The 21,537-nt window shown below is 33.0% G+C and overlaps 2 protein-coding genes across 4 annotated transcripts; one reads left to right on the forward strand and one right to left on the reverse strand.

The window, feature by feature from the left end:
- Positions 1–944: 944 nt before the first annotated feature.
- LOC128177736 (proton-coupled folate transporter-like) lies at positions 945–3,087 on the reverse strand. The gene is made up of 4 exons (XM_052844569.1): positions 1,734–3,087; positions 1,529–1,612; positions 1,255–1,411; positions 945–1,162 (listed from the first exon to the last, which is right to left on the reverse strand). The coding sequence occupies exons 1-4, from the start codon at positions 2,827–2,829 to the stop codon at positions 1,087–1,089; spliced, it is 1,413 nt and encodes a 470-aa protein (XP_052700529.1). The 5' UTR covers positions 2,830–3,087; the 3' UTR covers positions 945–1,086.
- A 7,520-nt stretch (positions 3,088–10,607) lies between these two features.
- LOC128178624 (UPF0696 protein C11orf68 homolog) lies at positions 10,608–20,402 on the forward strand. Of its 3 annotated transcripts, none has more exons than XM_052845871.1 (3): positions 10,608–10,750; positions 14,976–15,237; positions 19,566–20,402. In XM_052845871.1, the coding sequence occupies exons 2-3, from the start codon at positions 15,038–15,040 to the stop codon at positions 20,119–20,121; spliced, it is 756 nt and encodes a 251-aa protein (XP_052701831.1). In that variant the 5' UTR covers positions 10,608–10,750; positions 14,976–15,037; the 3' UTR covers positions 20,122–20,402. The 3 variants fall into 3 exon arrangements, with proteins under 3 accessions (XP_052701831.1, XP_052701833.1, XP_052701832.1); XM_052845873.1 differs by having other exon boundaries at positions 10,609–10,750; positions 19,584–20,402; XM_052845872.1 differs by lacking the exon at positions 10,608–10,750 and adding an exon at positions 12,341–12,467.
- The last annotated feature ends 1,135 nt before the right edge of the window (positions 20,403–21,537 follow it).

Below are 21,537 nucleotides of genomic sequence, written 5' to 3' on the forward strand. Positions count from 1 at the left end.
CGTTACACCACTGAACCCACGGGTTTTCTTCAAACTACAGCATTGAAATCAGTCTAATGTGAAAGTTGAGTTTCAAAAAAAAAAAAAAAAAAAAGAAAAAAGGAAAAAAAGAAGATAATTAAGACTCGCAAGTTGTACATTTTCTTTGCCAGAAGGAGTATGATTTTAAACAATGTGCTGTCATCTAATTTCTTCTTCATCTTTCTTATAATGACCATATTACTACATTACAGTGCATGTGTACTTTTGATTCACCTTTCTAACCTCTTGTTGTTTTAAAATTCTGCATCACTTGGTGAAATGTGGGATTCATGCTGCATGTTTTAAATAGACATAATAATGTCAAAATTAGTTTTAATTATAATTTAATTTCGATTTTTCTTTTTCAAATTAAAAAAAGTTTCAAGCCTAGTTCATTGATTACTGAATACGTTAGCCTATGCATACATGCATCTGTATTTTTGGTAAGTATATTTGCGCACTGAATATAATGAACATTTACAAATTAAAGTCAATTTATTGATCGCTTCAATATTTATTTGTAGTTTTCATTCCCATATTGATCAATCAATTTGATTAAAAAAATTTAAACTTCATGTATAAGTAAGAAGAGAAACTTAAATCGAAGTAAATGCTTAGTTACCAATAGTGCCGAACTGACCAGACGAAGGTACCGTTTAATGTGTAAAATTACATGCATGTTGTGCATTAAAAAAGATTTCATGTATCACAGGAAAAAAAATATGGTTTCCTGAAAAGTGTGATATATATATATATATATATATATATATATATATATATATATATATATATATATATATATATATATATATATATATATATATATATATATATATATATATATATATATACATGTATTATCATTATGAAAAAATGTAAATATCATATTAAAAAATTAAAATCAACAAAAAATTCAAGAGGTCTAAATTTTTCAAAATGTACTCAGTATATCCACCAAAATCCACAACCAATGCATAATGGATCACATTAATATTTTAAAGATTTATTAAATAAACAAGCATAGTATTACACTCATATAAACAATCTGTCTTTTATCTCGATTCATCAATCAGTCGGATTATTGATTATCACTGTATATTCCCTGCGATTGTAATTCTGTCTTGAATCTTTTACCAGAAATCTACAAATAAACACACAAATTTATTAATTGACATTTCAATAAAAACGACAGCATGGTGGAAATCGTCGACAGTTGTTTTAAGAAATACTTGCAATAAAAATATAAAGGCCAAAACCAAAAATCCGGTGAAAACAAAATAAGCGGTCCCTCGGTAGAAGGTCACAGTTTCCGAGTAGATAGCGCCACCGATAACACTACTGCATAGGTTACATACATTCTCCACCACTGCGAGGCTACCGAACATGGCACCTACCAAATGAATACTAGACTAGTTATCCAAACAAACAAACAAAAAACTGTCATCGTAACAAATGTTCTAAAGACGGGGAATAACTATTCTTTTTCTTAAAAGAAAAAAGACAAGACCTTGTTTCTGAGGAGGACACATCCTGGACATGATTCCCTGAATCATTGGTACAGACGCCATTCCCAGGCTGCCAACAATGATCGCTGTCAAAAGATACATGTAGGAAAGGTGAGAGACCATTCTTAGCTCAAACGGGATGCAAGAAGGGTTAAATTTCTGTAAATTCATGAGTCTGTTTTATAATTATCGACATATGTAACCTACCTACTTCTAAATATAGTTCCGTTGAACCTATTCCGAACAAAAGAAATTGGGCAATAGAGGAGAGATTACTAAGGAGAGCTATGCCTTCGTCCTCGAAACACTGATGCATTGCTTTTATGCCAACAAGTATAAACAGTTCCGAAAAACCACTCTTCGCTGTCTCAAATGTACCAATTTTCTCTGGGGTAAAGCAGTATGGGGAACCCAATAGATAGTAAGCTTCCATGGAAGAAGCCCCAAGTTTTGCCAACTTGATGAAGATAAATGCCATAACAGCAATGACAAACTTCCACCTGAAAGAACCAGGATGGTCATCATCATCTTTTGTATAAAACTGCAGTATTTTACGACAATTACCACAACAACTGAATTTCTTTTGTTGTTTCTGCGAGTTTGAAATGCTCTCCGGAATAAAGCATATACAAACAAATGCTGCCAGGGCCACCCCAAACGAAACTGCCATTGAAAATTCATGACCCAACAGAGTTACAACGTAACCGGAAACGAAAATTCCCACAGAAGACCCAAAACCAGACACGAATGTAAAAATGGCTATGTAAAAAGACCTTGACTTTCCAGCCGATGTTAAGTCAGAAATAACACACATAGAGATCGCTATGTGTGTTACCCAACTCCCACATAATCCTTCTATCAAAGTAAATGGGGGAAAAAGGAAGACGCTCCATCGCGAAAACATTGCCAAAGTTATCAGGAACTGCTTGATACATATACCAAACGCTCCTATGAACAGGAAAGGTTTCCGTCCGAAAGTATCACTGAGAGAAGAAAACAGAACACTTGACAAAATGAGTGGAACTCCATGAGCAAGGGATACATAAACACTCCACCTAGCCACCTGCTTCTGAACAAGCTGCCCATCCCGGTACGCTTCTGAGGATTTGTTAGTGGTACAGTGCGATTCATCAGTACTGTTGGAGTCAGATCTATTTGGAAATCTCTGTTCCCAGAATGTTTCATATACGTATCCACTAGTAGCATGCATGCCATTATCGTAGGAAGCAAACAAAAAGAAAGTTGCAAAACACAAAGGAACGAACGTTCGTAGAGATTTGTCTGATGATGAATCAGATGACATTGTTTTTACTGTAACATTAATTGTTGGTGTCTACGGAAAGTGGGGATATCAATTTCATGGAGTACTGTATAGGATCAAGGGCATGTCAAATGTTCACTGGTCAGTTGTTTTATCGGGTGTTTATTAAATAAAGTATATCTTATCTTGTTTACATAGTGGGGGACGTTGAATCGCATTGACTGTCCCATACCAAGCAAAGTACAATGCTGAAGCAATTGGTATTCAAACAAGAATAGTTTATACGTTTTTATGTATCAATACGCAACCATCTTATGATAAAATATACTGAGAAAATATGTATTTTTTGTTATATGAATGTAAAATTAAGGGTATAATTTATACAAGTATACTCTTTATCCACTATGGAGGAAATATGCATGGTGAAGACACTTCAGTATTTCTCATTTATGCTGTACATATCATTAAAAGTCGAAGAAAATTGACTATCTGTGTTTTACTGTTACTTGATAAATAATCTATTTTAAAAGCCTTTTTTCATAAAACTTATGAAATGAGGACCAAATTGCAGCATTTCCAATCCCTTTAACATGTGCGTACAGTGAACCACGTGTATACACAATCACATGTACCACAGCCGTAAATGTAGACTTGCCGCTTTCGTGTGTTGTATCCCATAGTAGTTTTCGTTAATCTATTTTTGTAATGCAAAGCAATGATGATGCAATGCTATGATTATTACAGGCTTCCATACGTTTCTTCTGTGTCTCTAGAGATAGCGTGTGCAGACGATACGGCATTTGAAATTGTTAAAAACATAAACTGATGATAATTTCTTATTTTTTAGACTTAAAGTATGAGTCTTTTCTGGTTTTCGACTTGTCAAAAGTTAATTGGATGAAATGTTCATTAAATCAGGGAAAAGGAAATTAAAGAATCACATTTTTTTCTTTTTTGCTATCATACAACTTCGCAAAGAAATAGTAAAGTTCTAACAATCTAACAAAGGCTATAATTTTGGCGTAACTTTGATGTAAGAAAATATCGCATGTTTTTGCAATTCGGAATTGCTGTATATCCATGAGTCTGTTTAGCATTTTTTACAAAACGTTAATGTTGCATTATACAATCAATGTGAACTAATGATAAAGTACTTAAGTTTCAGAATATGTTTTAACAATATGATTTGATTATCAAAGTTCATTTTTATTACCTTTTTAAGCGCTCATTCTATAAATAGATTTGTGTGAAAAATCATGTAAGTAGGATTTTCTCTCTAATTAAATGGTCAATATATTAGCTTTCCTGACCTTGATGCGAAAGCAATATGGTAAAATGATTAAACTGATAGAGTCAATTGATTATATGATCTGTTTGACTGTGTCAAAATTTCATGAATTTCTCAATATAAAAAGTATGTCTGACAACGGGAAGACTCCTTCCTTAAGGAAATAAAAGACATTGATTTGTTAATTACAAAACAAAAAATTACAAAATATTAATAATTAAAAAAAATTATATTTCTCCAATTGTTATTGCCAGTTTAGTCAACGATTCGAAATAGCCTAAAAAATTCCACACTTGGATATTCTACCCTTATGGTTATGATACATACAGCGCAACCCCTACCCCTCTCCCGAGAGAGAGAGAGAGAGAGAGAGAGAGAGAGAGAGAGAGAGAGAGAGAGAGAGAGAGAGAGAGAGAGAGAGAGAGAGAGAGAGCGCCCGGTCCCTGTTTGTAGGTGTGTAATTTCCCCCTTTTAAATTTAATGGTTTGACTATATGCAATATCTGCATAAATTTTTTAACTGTTAATTTGTTCTCTTTATTCCTATTTATTTAGTTCGGAAGCGAACTGAAAGGGGGAGGGGGCTAGACTAATCCCCAGAAATAATCTTGACAATCAATGAAAAAAAACCTACATCCCAAATTCATAAGAATACTAATCCGGTGGGGAGGAGGGGGGGGGGGGCGGAGGGAGAGTATACCTATAGTTCCAAAATTTTTACCTACCAACCAAAAAAAATTTCCCCCCAATTATTGAATTCCTATTCCGTGGGGGTGGGGTGGGCTAGTATACTTATGACTCCAACTTCTGAATATTTCCATCTTTTCAAGGTAAATTTAGGAACTGTTATCTTTGTTGCGAGAAAAGTTTTTTTTTTGGGGGGGGGGGGGGCTAAACCCTCCTTGATGCTATGTGCCTAATGGTTAGATCTAACTTTGCAACAAAAGCTACCCCCTTCCCCGGTTCCGACGCCTATGCTATAATTACGGTAATTTCCTGAAACGTACACGTAGCATCGCCTTTTTTAAAAGGGGGTGGATGGCAGCCTCATCCAAAATATCATTAAAAGCAAAAAGAAGAAAAAAACATGAAAATTCCTTCAGCTTTTTTTTTACAATTCAATGGTTTCTTTATTTGCATTTCCATTTATTACATGCAGGCCCCCCTGCATGTAATAAATGGAAATACAAATGGGGGGGGGGGGGCGGAACAGTATGTTCTTTTACTATGATAAGCAAATATTTTTAATTTTTAAGCGTAAATTAAACAAAAAATTAAAAATTATTTTTTTTTCAAAAAGTGGAGGGGCTAAACCCATGATAAGTCGATTTTCTATGTGATAATTGAAAAAAAAATTTAACATGAGAGAGAGAGAGAGAAAGAGAGAGAGAGAGAGAGAGAGAGAGAGAGAGAGAGAGAGAAAGAGAGAGAGAAGAGAGAGAGAGAGAGAGAGAGAGAGAGAGAGAGAGAGAGCTCTACGATGAGTCAATTTTTACACGTACGTTTAAGAAAAAATGTCTACTGCAAAAAACTGACGTTACAATCACTTTTAAAGAGGAGATATATTGCAATGAACATTTATATTAAAATCTTTATTATTCAACAACATTGTATCTGATATTAAACTATTGTTCTACCTATAAATAAATAAATTATAACAAATCTTAAAAACTATGAATAATGAAAATTTACTTTAAAATACATAGGTATGTTTTATTATATTTTGCAATCAAATTCATTTACGTTGTAAATTTTATTTTTATTGTTTTATCATAATTCATTGTCTGGTCACATGCTGTGCTCGCCCCAACGGTTGCACCGTAAAACATATTTTATGAATATTTCCCATGATATTCATAATGTAACATGAATGTACAATATGCATAAACAATAATTACTACATTATTATTTTTCTTTTAATCAAATTAATATTTTTTTTTAATCAAATTAATATATTTTTTTTTCAATAAAATTTTTTTTTAATCAAAATTTTTCATATAGTGTTTATAATTATCGAAATACATTATTGATTATTACCAATTTATTTAATTGTTTAAACCACTGGTCTCAACGTTAATAAATCATAAACTTAATCCATGTGGGTTTTTTTTCCAGTTCACCATACTTGTATAATAGTTTACTATTAATTCCTCCCAAATCTTTTTAAAGTCTGTATATGTTTTTACAGTTATTTATTATATTATAGCAACCATATCTTCAAATCCTGCTTTTAGCTCCAACCCCACTAGTTCAGCGGGTCACATGACTCATTGAAGTCGCGTGCGCGTATAATTAAGAAATTAAACGAAACTTACCTGGAATTTCATTGGGATTCTACTTCATCACTGGAAAAAATGGAGGAATCACATGAGATAGCGCTAGCTTATCAGACCTCAGTGTTTAAATCCCATTTAATAGCCGAAGAAATTAATGAAAATTTGTTTATAAGGGAGGGCAATATAAATTAACGAAGGGAAGGGCATGTGAATATTCCATTTTTTCCAGTGATGAAGTGGAATCCCAATGAAACTTCAACTTCCAGGTAAGTTTCGTTTAATTTCTTAATTCTACTTCATCACTGTCAAGGTCATTCCGGAACCACATGAGAATTGAAAGCTCTGAGGCTATTAAATATAACATGAGACGACATATAATGTTGACTGTAATTTACAAATAAAACATGTAAAACTGAATTCTCCGCAAATCAAACTATCATCATTGATTTACATGACTAATTATTTAAATTCATTTTCTCTGAAGAACCTTATCACTGAATGTTGATTCATTTTTTCATACACGTTTTATTATAAAATGTTGCAAATATCTGAGCATTTGCCCCACCAACATGTGAGCAGAAGAAAGCCATATATTTCTGTCATATGCCCACATCCAGATTTTCTTAGCCATTTTATTGCATTCTAAGGAACGACTTCCACCTTGTTCCCTAAAATATGCTACAGCTGTTGTATTATCAATTAATAAATGTATAGAAATATTGCGCTTTTCTTTACACAATGCTTGTAATGCTAAATACAATACAATGTAAATCCTTTATGGCCAAATCAGATAAATGAACCCCAGCATCAAATTGACGTTTTACCTCTTTTAAGGCCTTTATTTTCTCATTCTCTAATTGTCTATAGAATAGCTTGCCATGTGTTACAGCTGGGAAACTTGCCACTAAATTACCTATGATGGAACTCAGATCCCTGATCGTATTTGTCTTACATTTAAGAAAATCTTTGCAAAGGCCTATCATTTTCTCTGCTTTTTGATTTGTGATAGACACTGTCATTTCTCTAGAATTCAAAATAAACCCCAAGTATTCAATTTCTTGACTGGCAATAAATACTGATTTTTCTGGGTTAATGACAAAACCACACTTGTTCAAAATATTTGATGTAGCATTCACATTTTGATTACATAATTCAATAGTGTCCCATTGTAAGTAAATATCATCTATATAAATGACAGACTGGTGGCCAGATTTTCTTTGCCCTGCAAAAACTGGTTTCAGCACTTTTGTAAATAATCTAGGACTCATACATAGACACATAGGGCACGCTCTGTATTTGTACAGTTTTGAGTTCCAATAAAACTTAAAATATTTCTGATAATTCTTAGATACAGGTATGCAATAATAAGCATCTTTAAGATCAATGGAAGCCATATAATATCCTGGTGTTATCATGCGTAACACTGAAAACAGCGAATCCATTTTAAAATGTTGATATTGAATGTATTGATTTTAATACTTCAAATTACATATGAGCCTGTATTTTCCATCTTTTTTAGGCATCAAGAATATGGGAGAAATAAATTGTTCATTCCGAATTCACTTTCTACTATTACTCTCTTGTCAAGTAGTTTTTGTATTTCTGCATCAATTGCACTTATTTCTTTTTCGTTAAAACTACATTGATTAAGTATATTATTTTGTACAGGTTCATCCATAAATTCAAGTTCAATACCAGTAACTATTTTAAGAATTTCTGGATCGGATGTAAGCTTTACGAATCCATTTTAAAATGATGATATTGAATGTATTGATTTAAATACTTCAAATTACATATGAGCCTGTATTTTCCATCTTTTTTAGGCATCAAGAATATGGGAGAAATAAATTGTTCATTCCGAATTCACTTTCTACTATTACTCTCTTGTCAAGTAGTTTTTGTATTTCTGCATCAATTGCACTTATTTCTTTTTCGTTAAAACTACATTGATTAAGTATATTATTTTGCACAGGTTCATCCATAAATTCAAGTTCAATACCAGTAACAATTTTAAGAATTTCTGGATCGGATGTAAGCTTTATCCATTGATCCAAAAAATGCTTTATTCTACCACCCTCAAAGTGTAGAATCTGGTTTTCAGCATTAGATACTATTTTCTTTACATACTCTGAAAATTCAACAGAACAAAATTCTAATTTCTCATGCAACCTTACCTAAGAATAAGGTTCTTCAGAGCTACTTTCTTTAGTGTCTAATCTTTTTTGAATTTCTTGTTGTGGATCTTCTTTTTGAAATATTTGTTCTTGGGTTTCTGATGAAACCCGTATCTTATCCCGTTTTTTGACGGATAATCACGACCGACATTTCCCATCTGCCTGGCTTCTTTCAATGACTTTGGAAGATCATCTCCAAAGAGAAGAGAAGTCACTGGTGTGCTACTGTCACACAGACCAGCATAATCGCCCTTCAATACTGGTCTCAGCAGTTCTCTTCTTTGCATTGACATAGCTGTATTTGCATGTCCAAGCAAATAGATGGCATCCAGACAATTCCTAATCTCTTTGTGACGTTTTTCTCCATCAACTTTTAGGAGACTATCTGCAACACCTAATATTGCGCATGTACTCTTTGTGATCGCACTCTGAATGTTTATTAGGCGCAAATCACGTTTTTTAGTGAAACCTTGTTTCATCATTTGTCTCCAAATTTCCTTATACACTCTAGGAACTATCGCATTATCACAATTTTTAGGCCTTTTATGAACTTCTTTTTCTTGACACTTTCAATAGCATGTTGCTTTGAAAAAGCCTTATTTGTTATATTTGCCAACTTTTCAGCCACAACAGGCCCCACATCATCATCATCCTCAAGTAAAGCATCCATTTCTTCAAGCACAGAGCCACTACATGACTTATTTAAATCTTTACTTTCTGATGATTGCGAGTTTTTACCAGTAGCTGAATTCAGGAGACTTTTGACATCATCTGTGTCATCATACTGATCAGATGTCTCCCCCTTCTCTATTTCCGCAAATGGGCGCTTAGAGGTGGAATACTGGTCAGTGACCTTTGGTTGTAGGTTTGCCGCTGTTAATGCAGTAAATGCATCACCCATTTTATTTATGCCAGTGGCAACAGATTCCATTGTGCTTTGAATTGTTTTCAATGCACTAAAGATGTTTTTTGAAACTGATGATGTTTCATCATCAGAAGGCCCCACTAGGACATCCTCATTAGACCAGTAGCCATGATACTAATTTACAAAGTTAATCCTTTGTTCACTTAAAAACGCGGGAAAGTCAAGGATAACAATATTATTGTAAAGATAACACATCCACATTGAAGCAGAGCTGAAAGCGCACTGAGGTCTGATAAGCTAGCTATGGCACGCCAAATTCACAAAAATGAGCTAAACATAGTTTCACAGTCGATAAACTAGGTTTATCAGCTGTTAACTATAGTTTACGGATCCTAAACTATAGTTAACGATTCGTTAACTATAGTTTACATCTGTGAAACTTTATTTCACGAATGTAAACTATAGTTTACGAATGATAATCATAGTTTATCTATCTGTAAAAAACGTTAACAATAGATTTTGCTGATAAATATAGATTCACATTTGTTAATTATAATTTACAATCGTAAACTATAGTTAAGAGTTGTTAATTATAGTTTCACAAATCGTGAAACTACATTTATCAGACAAATTCACAAAAACTAGGTTTATCGACTGTTTACTATAGTTTACGGATCGAAAACTATAGTTAACGACGTTAATCTATATTTCACGTCTGTAAACTATAGTTAACGCGATAATCTATGTTTCACATCTGTTAACTATAGTTAACACTGAAAACAATAATTTGCGATTGTTAAACATAGCTTATCTGATAAATATAGTTTCACCATTGTGAAACTATAATTAATAACTCTAAACTATAGTTCACGAATGCAAATTATACATAGTTTATCTGATAAATATAGTTTCACAATCGTGAAACTATATTTTGCTAATTTATGTGATTTTGGCGTGCTTTAGATTTGTAAACCGTGGTTTACTGATCATAAAACCCTACTTATCAGATAAACTATGTTTAACAATCGCAAATGATTGTTTTCGGTGTTAACTATAGTTTACAGATGTGAAACATAGATTATCGCGTTAACTATAGTTTACAGATGTGAAATACAGATTAACGTCGGTAACTATAGTTTACGATCCGTAAACTATAGTTAACAATCGATAAACCTTGTTTATCGACTGTGAAACTATGTTTAGCTCATTTTTGTGAATTTGGCGTGCCATAGCTAGCGCTATCTCATGTGGTTCCGGAATGACCTTGACAGTGATGAAGTAGAATTCCATTAGTTACGCCATTTTATTTCTACATTTTCCCTTGGTTATTTACTTTGGACATTTTTACCTCATTTCCTGTGGTAAGTTTTTTGAATTTTTAAAATAAACATATTACGCTATTTCATTTATAAAATCAAATTCTATCAATGTACCATTTAATACGGCTTTAACTTTAACACTACTGCAGTACAGTATCCTAGTCATGTCAATACAATATTGTTATACTATTATTGTATTATGTATTTATACATAATACAAAGGTGTACCAATTAACTTATTAATAATGTATTATGTATTTATGCATAGTAACTTATTAATATAGCATCATTTCGGCTTTACTTTTTACATTACGGTATCCTACTTATGCCACTATTTTATTATAATGTTATTATTGTATTATGTGTAATACACAGGTACATCAATTAACATAGTGATATAGCATCCTTATTTATGCATTTAACATCCTCAGTTTATTATCATAATACAAAATACCTAATCACAATTAAAGACCAAGGAGCCATGTCGTGCTACGGCTGGTACTAGCTACAGAAACATGGTATAGGGTCTGGGGTGTAGCACCTGACGACGACCTCAAAATTTCTTCTTTATTAATTATATTTATAGGCCTAGTAGCACAATTTTGAAATTCATCTTTGGCGACCCTCCCTTGGTCTTTATATTTTTGTTTTGTTTCTACATATATAAATACACATAAACCAAACCACTACACTTTATCATAGTTTAGTATTTAGTTTATATTTTATCAGTAATATAAATTTCATAATGCTCTTTAGATTACATTTTATCAATTATATTGTTATATAGTCTTAATTTTATATAAACTCTTTATTGATATTATAGTTTTTTAGTTTTTAATCAATACATCGGTTTTATTATAGTTTTAATCAATAGGACTCCAATCCACACTTTGCAAAAGTTGTTCCCCTTTGCAGGGTCAACCCAAAGGTAAAAAGGGGAAAAAAATTTCCCTTCTTTATGATATCAAATATTTGGGCGTCCTGTGAAGAAATTTAATTTATTCCTTCGATGTGTGGGTTACCCCAACTTGGGGCAATCAAAACTCACAGCGGAAACGGATTTCTAATGTCAAATGACGAAGTTACAACCCACCAAACTACAAAGGCTACTGTGAGGAATATATGGGTTTTTCCCCAAAGATGGCGGCCAAGGGACATAACTTTTGTAAAGTGTGGATTGGTCTATATATCGGTTTTTTCATATGTTATATTTAAGGTGGCTCTATACACCACTTTTTGATGACGCAGCACGCAAAAAAAGTGAATCTGGAAGCATGCACTTCCGGTCCTGGCTGATTTAAACTGAGGCGAATTGCGTGGAGACCGCTCTTTTGAAAAATTTGTTAAATGAATAGATTTAATTTGGTAATTGGAAAATTCATTACTTACGAGTAATGTGGTATGTGACACCTTCACGTTGTGTGGTATTATTTATCGAAATAAACAGTAAAATCAAGTATCATTTTTTAAATACTTTCTTTCCCTTTATTGATATGTTACACCGTAGCGCAGTGGGTTAGTGCCTGTAGGTCATAAGTTCGATTCCCGTTGAGAGCGATAAATTTTTAAAATTTATCTTTCTAAAATTTTCTAAAACGTATTTTTTTGTTGAATACTGTGAAAGAAAATTCTAAAGCAGTGAAAGTATTTCAATTATTATATACTTTAATGCACATTAATATCGACAGGTGTTCCTTACCACCTTAAGGGGATGGGCGGGTTGCTTTGAATTTCTCTCAGGTTGGGATACATAAATCAGGTATTCAAAAATTTCATACGTTTTGATCTGTATCTTTTTATCAGTTGATATTTTGTTACGACATATATAACAAAAGTGGTAGAGAATCAAACGTTCTTTCCAATAAGATCAAGAAAAAGTGACTGGTTCCTTTATTTAGGGGCCAAGACACTCATAAACTCTATTACGAATAACCTGAACATGATAAAGATTTTGTTATGCATTAGAAGCAAAGTTGTTGATCCTAACAATATCTTATAGAAAAAATCATTACCACGCCCATTTATTACGTAATAAGGAATTTTTAGGGGTCAAAGTACTTAAACTAGTACTTTGACACAATATATCTAGAGAAAGAGACATAATTTGTAAAGCATTGTAGAAAAGAAAATGTGTGCATTGATGATTCAAATCGATTCCAGTAATCAAAACACCAATGTTTGTACCCATTAAGGATCTAGAGGACTGACCCCTAAAATATTCAATCATTTGTATCTAAAAAATGATCAACAATTTTAGATCTGATGGGTGTTAGAACAAAAATGTAAGTATTTGTGAGACCTTCCAAATGAACTTAAAAAAAGGGGCTGGCTTCTTAATTAGGGGCCAACACACTTGTAAAGTCTATTACACATACCTTAAAAACGATCAAGATTTTGTAATGCATTATAGAAACAAAGTTGTTGATCGTAACAATATCAGTTTGTAAAACTCATTGCCACGCCTATTGATGACGTAATTAAGGATTTTAGGGGACTCAAAACTTAAATCTTCAATGTGCTGTATGTGAAAAAGCAAAACACTTTGTTAAGAATTTTAAAGGATATTGACAATCGTATACACTATCTTAAAGGGAGTGGTTGATAAAGAATTCTGAAATTTCATTGATCTTTTAATCGTATCGTTTAAAAATTGAACGGAAGACCTACTCGTTACTCGTAACGAGATCGTATTTAGTTATTACATACCTGTATCATTTGTGGGGAAATCTTAATGTACATAATATTTAGGTTTTTTAGAAAATGAAATGTTAACAGGTCCGACAACAGTCTGCAGCTGGCTGGTAACTTTGAACCTTGGGCTAGTAACTTTGGTACTCCAACCAGCCCCTTAGATATAGAGTGGCCAAAAGTTTTAATTGCACACTCCTAATTTGATAATGAAAAACGAAATCTGACTTTTGACTTTTTATCACAGACAATGACATTTAAAAATGTAATATTTTTATTTAAACATCGTCGTGACATATTCGTATAATATTTTCTCAACCCAAAACTTATCTCTTCCGACCTAGCTGTTAAGTTATAGTACAGTGCAAGGTACGTAGAAGAACCCTGTGTTCATGAGCTATATTATGACACTACTTTAAATGATTCAGTCATCTGCGCTATTTATTTATGTACGGTGAATCCCGGATTCATGTTGGATTTAAGATTTGTGTGGGTAATACAGCGATGTGTTGACAAGATTTGTGCGAACAATTTTTTCCCTCTTCTATTCACCCTTTTTTTTTATCAGTTCATGGTTCATAGTCAGTTCAACTCTCACCGTCCACGTAAAAGTCGTACGCAATATTTTTAAAGTACGAATGGATGAAAATAGGACTTAAAAATGACTAGATTGTCATGACCATTTTTATGCTATTATATTATAATTTTCTTTAAAAGAAAGTCTACTGTAAAAATAAAGAAAAAGAAAACAAAACTTATCTAAATTTAAAGCTAGAGTTATTTGGAGTTTTCTTTCCTTAATAATAGTTTATGGCCAAAAGTTTCATATTATTATTTTCAGGTAGAAGTATTTTAGTTTTTTCGCCGCTTCTTCAAAATCGACGTTATTGTCGTCGGAGTCAACGTCTTAGGATGACGTCAGTTGAGACTCTGACGTGACAATTGACAAAAATTAACGTCGTGCATTTTCTATTACAGCGTCAATAATTAAAATCAAAACTATAATTTGCAAAATAAAAACATATACGCGACCTTTCTACGTTCTGTGTGAGTGGAAATGTATTTTTTCTTCTAATACAAATAAAATTAAATTTGATTCGTAAACATCCCTTTGTTTTAAACAATTCTATAATGTAAAATGGCTGGCACGGCACGTTTATAGGATCAAACTATGAGGACGGATAGCCTAAAAACCATCCGGTCAATTTCGTTTTTAATTTGGCAAAAAGTTTACTAATACGTTAACCTTCCATCGCTGAAAATTTAAAGAAAATCGTATGTTTGTAATATTTTTAATATGAAATTGAAAATGAAAACCCTCATTTTCCTGTATAATCCTATATAAAATGTCGGTGATGAATCGGACATATGACCAAAACTTGAGCGCGACAAACAGATAAACTATCCGGTCAATTTACTTTATATTTTGCACATAGTTTACTTATAAGTTGACATTTCACTGTAAAAAATTTAAGGAAATCCTATGTTTGAAACATTCTCCCCCGAGACACCTTAATTAAATTAAAGTCTTTATAAACACATTTAAAAGTGAATATTAACAATACTTTTCATTTTCCAGACTGCAGTATAAATGTATATAGTATATGCGTGTGAATAAAGATAACCGTACAGCTGTATACTATGGAAGAAGACATGGACGTGTCCACCACCACCCCACTCAGTACAATGAAGGGTACTGTGCTAGTACACCCTAAGTACTTACAAATTGTCGATCAAGCCCAGGAATCTGATTTTGCTATCCCAGTGATCTATCGGGCGGGAATTAATAAGGAACCAATAGATGATTGGCTGGAGAATCATAAACCTTCCACCATATGCAGGTAAATATACTGTAAACGTATTATATTTGGCGTGTATGATATTTGGCGGAAAGTAGTTTTTGAACAAATTGGTGTGGATTTGATTTAGTGTATTCCGAAATGTTCCTTCATTTACATGTGTGCATAACATTTAGCGATGTACCTGATTTAGCGGAAGCTGCACTCCGCCAAAAACGCTAATTAGAATACACAGTCAAATGTAATACGTTACAGTAACCTTCGTGTGAGTATATATAAACGTGTTCTCTACTGGTATATTATCTCCAACTTTTTAAATTTGTGATTAACATACTTTAGAATGGGCTATTTTAGCCAAAAACCTACAAAGGATGAGTCATTTGGATCACAAATTAATGCAAAATCAAAGGCTCTAATTCCCTCTTAGAGGGCAAGTGCAGGTTTTTGTGCGCCTTACAAATTTCAACTTTTTAACACGTAAGGAACTGTAGCTCCTGCGTTGTCCATCCGATTGTGTCCGACCGAGAACTAAAGGTCTGATGCTAGTTTGGACCATGAATGATATCCAAGTAGCGTAGTGGACAATGCATTTGCTTTTCACCGCTGCGACCCGAGTTCGATCCCCGTGATCGGAAGTGGTTGTATGTTATAAAGTATGGCGGTCGCCCGCTTAGACACTTGGGTTCTTTCCGGATACTCCGGCTTCTTCCCACACCAATGACCCGCTCGCGGTAACATCCATGCCAACGAGAGATATTATTATAAGTTGTAGAACTTGTTTATCAATCGTTGTAAAATAAATTAAGACTAAGTTCAGTTTTAAGGTCCCATCAAAGTCTTACTAATGTATTTTTATGAGGTGTCTATAGATATCATTAATAATTTCTAGTTATACTAGTATTTTAAGTTATAAATATCAAAATTTAAATGATCATGATATCTAAATTAGAGCATTTTGTGGCCAAAGAAGGCTTTTTAGCCACATTAAACACAACTTTTATTGTTGTTTAGGTTTGAAAGTGAACTCTCTCTCTCTCTCTCTCTCTCTCTCCATGTATATATATATATATATATATATATATATATATATATATATATATATATATATATATATATATATATATATATATATATATATATATATATGAAAAAAATCACAACACCGAAATAAACTCAACTAGTTTCATTTTAAATCATCAGGAGTTTGAAAACATGTTGCTTAGTTACACAAATACACATACATACGAATACATATTTCTTATTGTGACGTCATAAAACGCTAGTATTATGTTACGTTATGTAGCCGAATTGATTATGACGTCATAATATAAAGATATACATTAAGTACGGGAAAATAAAATTCTCCATACAAATAATAGAAATATATAAAATAATTACGGGAAACAGTTTTTATCTGATACATTATATAATTATTAGGCATTTAAAACAGGTCTATATTTGTTGATAAACAGTTTTTCTTTTGCCTCACGTTCTTTTTCTGTGGTATCCCTCAGAAACTTGTAAAAAGGAAAAACGGTAAAATTAGGACTTTTATTCCTTGCACAGTTCCTTATATGTTCACTGACGGACGTACATTGGTATTTAGGTTCCCTGATTTGTTGTCGGTGCACGGTCATCCTGTGTCTCAAGGTGTCTCCTGTCTGACCGATATAATTTTCACCGCAACCAGCGCAACGTATGACATAGATAAGGTTTGAACTGGTGCATGACATGGAGGTTTTGATGGAAAAATCGCTTCCGGTTTTAAATTGAAATGTGGATCCTTCTGTCAGATATGGGCATGTACTACATCTGGGTTTGTCGCATTTTTTGATGATAGGTGGTTCCTGGATTTTACTGGAAAACGATGCTCTGGTAAGAATACATTTAAGAGAACGGCTTTGTCGTTTACTTTTGATGATATGTGAAGTATCTAATATTTTCTTCATGTCTTGATCCTCCTCTAGGATAGGTAGGTTATTTCTAATGATGTTGAACATTTCTGGATTTCTAGGGTTGTGCGTTGAAACGTATGGTATAACATTTTTGACGGGTTTAATTTTAACTAAAAGAAGGTCCTTTCGTTCATGGGATTTGGCTTTGTTAATTCCGTTTTGAATCAGTTGTGTGGGATAATTTCTTTGAAGTAGTAAATCTTGTAATTCTGTGAGACGAAAGTCTAAAATATCTGTATCGGAGATTATTGTGCATAAACGCCTTGCTAAATTGTAAGGAATATTATTCCTAGTATGTCGAGGGTGGGACGAGTCAAATAAAAGATATTGCTTAGTATCCGTTATTTTGTAGAAAACATCCGTTATTATCCGGTCTTCTTTTTTAAGTACCATAACGTCAAGGAAGGGTAGCATATTTTTATCCCATTCCATAGTGAATTTCAGAGTAGTGCTCAAAGTGTTGAGGATATTAACAAACTCAGTTAACTGATTTTCACTTTTGTCCCATATAATAAAACAATCGTCCAAATAACGTTTCCATGACTTTCTAATGAAGGTTTCATAGTCGTGACCAAATTTGTCTTGAATGTTTGAATATAGTTTTTCTTCTAAATAGCCTAGGACAAGTGTGGCATAAGTTGGAGCAACTTTGGTTCCCATGGCTGTGCCTAATTTTTGCTTGTAAATAATATCATTGAAATGCATATAATTGTTTTCCAATATCAGTTGAAGACTTTTTAAAACGAAGTCTTTGGAAACTCGGTCATGTAAAAGATTGGGAAATTTGTCAATCCAATGTTCTATGGCAGTAAGTCCAAGATCATGTGGAATATTGGAATACAGGTTGGTGACATCAAATGAAACAAGAATTGATTGAGGGTTGATTTTCTCAGGAATGGTATTAAGAAAATCCACAGTGTCTCTTATATGACTATGAACTTTGGAAATATAAGATTTCAATAGAATATCCAATAGGTTACTTATTCTGTGGGTTTCACACGTGGGTCCTGCAACTATGGGTCTAATAGTGAGATCATCTGGACTTGTTACGTTGATGTAAGTAGATTCGGAAATTTTGCACTTGTCCTTAATGGTCTGGCTTTTGTGTATTTTAGGCAAACCATAAAAGTTACTAGTTTTAATGTTAAATGACAACAAATATTTGGTTTCCATCTCTGTCAGTTGTTGTCCGTATTCATTAATAATAGTTTTTAGTTTTTGCATGACTTCCTTACTTTCATATGATGGTTGTTTTTCATAGTATGTACTATTTTCAAGTACAGAGAGGCATAATGATTTGTAGTATTCACGATCCATTATGACCACAGCGCTCCCTTTGTCTGCTTCTTTAATGATAATACTTTCATCATTTTTTAAATTTTCAATTACATCCCACTCTAATTTGTTTATGTTGTTCCTAAAGGTATTTTTACCGCTAAGTTGTTCTATAGGAAACGTTTTCACTGTATCAATAAATTTATCCAAATATTGGTTCCTACCTCTAGGCGGCATAAAGTCACTTTTGTTGGATACAATAGATTCGTCATCATTATCTGTATCTAAGAATATATATATATTTGTTATATTCAGTAGTATATTCTCACTACATAACTCTATATAGACGAATAGTCAATAATTGTAATATTAGCTCGTCCAAAAAATATTGACCGGTCAATATTTTTTTGATATTGACCGGCTAGGAATAATATTTAGAGAACATTACCTCTATTTCAAATATTCGCCTCTGATTTGTGGATTCGTAAACGATGACGTAAATAATTCTTTGCGACTCCAAAACAAGGTGACGTCATAATAGAGAGTCAGTCAAAGCAAGTAAATAACGGACGCGCAATGCGACGGTTTGCTTTCATAACGGATATAAGGATTTGCGAATTACTGTGAAGTAAAATCAGGTAGAACATCTGTATGTTAATTCTTACGGTCGGCGGAATATCACCAGTGACCGTTTGATGCAGAGGATATTTTGGAAATGAACTTCGACAAAATTGAATTCGTGAATTCTTTGTTGAGCTGAGAAAATTACGGCGATCAGTTTTCAATTACTTTCTTAAATTTTGGTTTGTTTCTTCATATAACAAAACAAATGTTGACTGTGTTTTCGGGCAACATTGATTATATTAGCCCCCTTGGGACGAAAATATTGCCCTCCGCTTCGCGTCGGGCAATATTTCGTCCCTCGGGGGTTAATATAATCAATGTTGCCCTCAACCCCAGTCAATATTTGTATAATATTATTTCTTCTTTTTTCAAACCATTTATTTTATTTATAAAAAAAGATAAAATTAAACATTGCTGTTTACTGAGCAATGCAGTTTAGAAGTTTCTTAATTTAGAAATGATTAGTTGTTGAAATATAATAAACATGAATACTTATGGATATAAATTGCCTATCAGTTTTCTGATTTTATTTAGGAATCAAGGTTTTGGGTGGATTCATATTATTAACCAGAGGATTCCAAAAAACATTGAGGGAGATATCGAAGGATTAGAAGATGCATGGGATGACTTACTAGCATCAAAGAGAGAAGTTTGTAAAGAAAGAATTTTTGAACTGGCTAAAAATTTCCGAGTACTACCTGGAAAATGGATGTTCTGGGTTTCTCCTGGTGGAAAGGGAGACCACTTTTGGTCTTTGATTGCTAAAGGTGTAGCGAGTGGAAAAACTCTAGCTACCCATGCTAAAATGAGTGCTTTAGAAGAGAATACAAGTCATGTTGTGTGCATCTATAATGACAATTTTCTTGATGAAGAGGAAGTGTATGAAAGTGAACGAACCATTCGAAGCCTTGGAATTAAATGTTCTCTTCATTACAAACCAGATGTGTTCACTTACTTAGGCGTGTACGGAATGAATCCCTGGGGAATAAGACCTACCATCTACACTAGCTACTTTGATATTCTTAAAAATCAATCCATTATCAGAAAAAGGGATGAACATTTAGCCACTTGAAAAATTGTATCATTTCATATGATTAGAATATACAGGCACAAAAAAAACTACACGTGTTATAACTAGATTAGCCCATTTTGCAAGTAGGTTTTTTGTTTGACATGTAGTGATAATTTAAAGCATTCTTGTCTCATTTGAGCTGAAAACTCAAGTACCGGTAAGCTTTGTGTCGTCTGTAAACATTTTGTATTGTTCTTATCTATGGTTTATTTAACACTCTACAAAAAGGAACTTTGGTATATCAATCAACCTCTTCCTAAAATAAACAAAGAATTGCGAGATCTGTATCTTGTTTATGACTTGACAAATGGCGTTAAAGAATTTGACTTACCATTTGAAATGCATTAAAGAAGTATTGTAAATAAAGTAAAATTTGAAGAAAACCCCCCAAGGAAAATAAGTGTTTTATGTTGCGTCTATTGGAAAAAATAACAGCTAGTGGATATAGTTCACCTACAGTTTCACACACTAGGAGCAGTGCCATGGAACAGACCAGTCATGATGCCATCATGTTGTATATATCCATATTGACAACAACCATGATGAACAACAATTTTAAGTGTGTAAAAATGAGCGAACTGTTCGAAGCCTTGTAATTGCTAGTAAATGCCCGCTTTTTTACAAGCCTAATGGGTTAGGCCTGTAAAAGCTATAGAAATGCACAGAATGTAAATATCAGTATCTACGTCAGCAACTTTGATAATCTTTGAACTAGTACTTCATCAAAAAACAGTATTATTGATGTTATCAGTGTGTATAAATACAAATATATATATATATATATATATATATATATATATATATATATATATATATATATATATATATATATATATATATATAAAATCCAAAATGAGTAAAGTAAATCCACACAAGTATTAAATGATAAATAAATTTCCTGGCCAAATGGTTCTTGAGAAGATTTTTCAATAAATCCTTTTAATTCCCCTTGAAAAAAGTTGTGGTCCTTTGGATCTCCTTTGCCTAAGGGTGCTTTGTGGCAAGTTTGGTTGAAATTGACCCAGTAGTTCTTGAGAAGATGTTGAAAATGTGAAAAGTTTACGGACAGACAGACGACAGACAAAATGTGATAGGAAAAGCTTAGCTGCAATAATGTAGCCCTCTCCGATTTTTTATATCTGATGTTTACCAAAAAAAAAAAAAAAAAAAAAAAAAATCGGGAGAGGGCTACATTATTGCAGCTAGGAAAAGCTCATTGAGCTTTCATCTCAGATGAGCTGAAAACTTGACATCGTAGACATGGGACCCACTTTCAGAAAAGGACATTTCTTATGGGCAAATATTGAAAATCAGTTCTGTCTCAGAGAAATGGACAAAAAATGTATTTGCCATTTTTTTTTCAATATTAGGAGAGACTTGCGGTCTATATTGGTTCAAGGTCACACACCCCAACAC

This window comes from Crassostrea angulata, chromosome 3 (assembly GCF_025612915.1).
Source record: "Crassostrea angulata isolate pt1a10 chromosome 3, ASM2561291v2, whole genome shotgun sequence".
NCBI classification, from domain to species: domain Eukaryota; kingdom Metazoa; phylum Mollusca; class Bivalvia; order Ostreida; family Ostreidae; genus Magallana; species Magallana angulata.